Source organism: Impatiens glandulifera, chromosome 3 (assembly GCF_907164915.1).
Source record: "Impatiens glandulifera chromosome 3, dImpGla2.1, whole genome shotgun sequence".
Classification (NCBI taxonomy): Eukaryota; Viridiplantae; Streptophyta; class Magnoliopsida; order Ericales; family Balsaminaceae; genus Impatiens; species Impatiens glandulifera.
The window spans coordinates 58824599-58827461 of NC_061864.1; the positions used below are offsets into that span (position 1 = coordinate 58824599).

General features: G+C 29.2%; 1 protein-coding gene across 1 annotated transcript; it reads left to right on the forward strand.

Moving 5' to 3' along the window:
• Positions 1–1657: 1657 nt before the first annotated feature.
• On the forward strand, positions 1658–2457 carry LOC124932982 (ethylene-responsive transcription factor 2-like). The gene has a single exon (XM_047473701.1). The coding sequence runs from the start codon at positions 1729–1731 to the stop codon at positions 2344–2346; it is 618 nt and encodes a 205-aa protein (XP_047329657.1). The 5' UTR covers positions 1658–1728; the 3' UTR covers positions 2347–2457.
• The last annotated feature ends 406 nt before the right edge of the window (positions 2458–2863 follow it).

Here is a 2863-nt window from a genome sequence, read left to right on the forward strand (position 1 = left end):
ATTCCTTTCAGGTAATTAAAGTATATATTGACAAAAGAAAATTAGTTTTTTACAAATATTTTTGAACAACCTTCTCCACTTGTGTTGCAATTCGTCCATATTCATACATGAAAAGCAATCGTATTATGAATGGTTAGCTGCCATTAGTAATTTTGTTATTATTTTAATCATATACTTTTTTTCATTTTCAAATAAAGCCGCCATGTCTATATCAATGAATTCAGACAAAGAGAGACGTACAGCTTTCCATACATCTTCCTCATCTAATCTTCATACTATAAACAAGAATTAACAAAAGAGGAAAACCTTGAGTGGATTAAAGGTTAGTTTGATTCCGCTTATTATCATAACTAATTATGTGATATATTATGTACCCAAAAAAAGAATATATATATATATATATTATTATTATTATTTTTTTACGATACAAATATAATATTACCTACAATTTACTAAATTTTTAATTTAATACATTATATTTTTATTTAATTTTAATAAAATTACATTTATTTACTCTTGTTTTATTTATAATTTTCTCGTTATTTTTTTAACCCCAAAATATTGAACTTAATTATTCGTTAAATGTTTTTGATATGTAATTAGACGATAACTTATTTACTAAAATTATTAAAAAAAATATAAAGAGAATTATAATTTATAAGTTGATTCAAACCAATCCTTTAAGAATGAGCAAGTTGATGGTCAATTTGGTCAAGGTAATTGAAATGATTTTTTTTTTTCTAATTTCTTTCCACGTGCTCTTCTTTTACTTGAGAACCTTCTCAGAAACCTAGTAATTAATTAACCCATTTGACAAATTTTTTAAAATAGATTATATTCTTTCATATTTCTTAGAGATTGTTTGATTGAGTTTTTTTTGGGATTTGTTTTAGATTTTATCTCATATATATATATATAAATTATCGATCTACCACATATCCTATAATTATATAATTATAAGTATCAAATTGCATATTTTATAGATTAAAGTACTATTTTATTTTTATTAAATTTTAAATAAAAATAATATTTTAGTAATTAAATCACTTAAAAACTCAATCAACTTATTTATTTATCAAAAAATATTTGAACTCAAAAACCCTAAAGAAAACTATCATCAAACAAGTGTTAGTTCGATTTAACTTATTTCTTCCTAATAAGACTAAAGGGTTCATTTCATTTTACTTATTTTCTCTTAATAAGTTTATTTAATTCAGTTTATTCGTTCTTATTAATAACTTATAAATAAGTTGTGATTGTAATTTAGACAAAGAAATACAAAAATTCCAAATATTGTAAACATACTCAACCATTTATCCAACATTTAACAAATAGATAGATAAACTTAATCAAATCTATCTTAATGTATAATAAATAAAATAGAGTTGATGGAGACTCTATTCTATTTGAGATTTTTTCTTTTCCGATTTATCTCGTTAAATTGGTCGAGTATATTTTCGGGCTATATGATTAATTAGCAGAAATTAATCGTACTTTGAGAGAGAAACATAATCAACGTTTAAAAAAAAAATTAGAGCGAATAAACTGTGAATAAGATAAAACAAACTAATCCTAATCCTTTTTTTAAATAAAAAAAAAAAACTAGTATATATATTCCTCCATTGCCCCATTCCACCCTTAAAAAGCTTCCAACAATCTCATCTCTCATCATTTCTAAACAAAAACCCATACAAAAAAAAAACATAATTTGTTCTATTCAAAACAAGGATGTTTGATCAACAAAACAACTTCGATTCCGACTTCGCTTTCCTCGAATCCATCCGACAACACTTATTAGGTGATCATCTCGATCTCCCCCCTTTCTTCTCCGACAACAATTGGCCAACCGAAACCACCTATTCCTCACCGGAAACCACCACCACCACCACCCAAATCGTCAAACCAGAACCAGATGACTTCTCATCATCATACACCCCCCAAGACACAACCTTTTTATCAGAGATTCCCAATCCCACATGTCAAATGAAATCAACTCCTCCTCCTCCGGCGGCGGCGGCGGCGCCTGAACGGCGATTCAGGGGAGTAAGACAACGTCCGTGGGGTAAATTCGCGGCGGAAATAAGAGATCCGGCGAAGAATGGAGCTAGGGTTTGGCTAGGTACTTATGAAACAGCTGAAAACGCAGCCCTAGCATATGATAGGGCGGCTTTTAGAATGAGGGGTTCGAAAGCTTTACTTAATTTTCCTCTTCGGATAAATTCAGGAGAGCCTGAACCAGTTAGGGTTACGGCGAAGAGAGAGAGAACTTCTTCAAGTTCTTCATCTTCTTCTTCATCTTCTTGTTCTGAAACAGCTGCCAAGAGGAAGAAGAAAGTGATTACATAGGTTGTGCCACGTGGATGGTGTTGATTGGTTATGATATGTTGTGTGTATTATGTGTAGTGCTTTAGACAAGCACTCCTTCATGATGATGAAATGCAATTTTTTTAATTTTATTTTTTATAATAAGGAAAGTGGGAGGAACAATAATGATCATGGTAAGGTAGTGGTTATGAAATGAGTGTGAATATGGAGCCAATTTAATTAGCCATTTGTTTATTTCTTCTTTCATGGTAAGACTCCTTCCTACATAATTGAAAGGATTCTTTCATTTTAAAACTCTCTTCTTCTTTTTTAAATATGATTTAATGGTTAATTTATGAGTTTAATGATTGATGCTACGTTTTCTAACTAATTAGACTCATTAGTTCAATGGTAAGAATTCGATAACTAAGATATTAGTGATCAGTTTGCGTAATAATCTGTTAGAGTAATTTTGCTAATATGATGAGTATAAGTTGAATCATATTAAATATTTAAGTTAAATCTTGTCAAACGTACTGGATATAAGCTGGAGCAAATA

Coding starts and splice junctions, on each gene's coding strand:
- LOC124932982 (XM_047473701.1), top strand. CDS start 1,729: ATGTTTGATCAACAAAACAACTTCGATTCCGACTTCGCTTTCCTCGAA.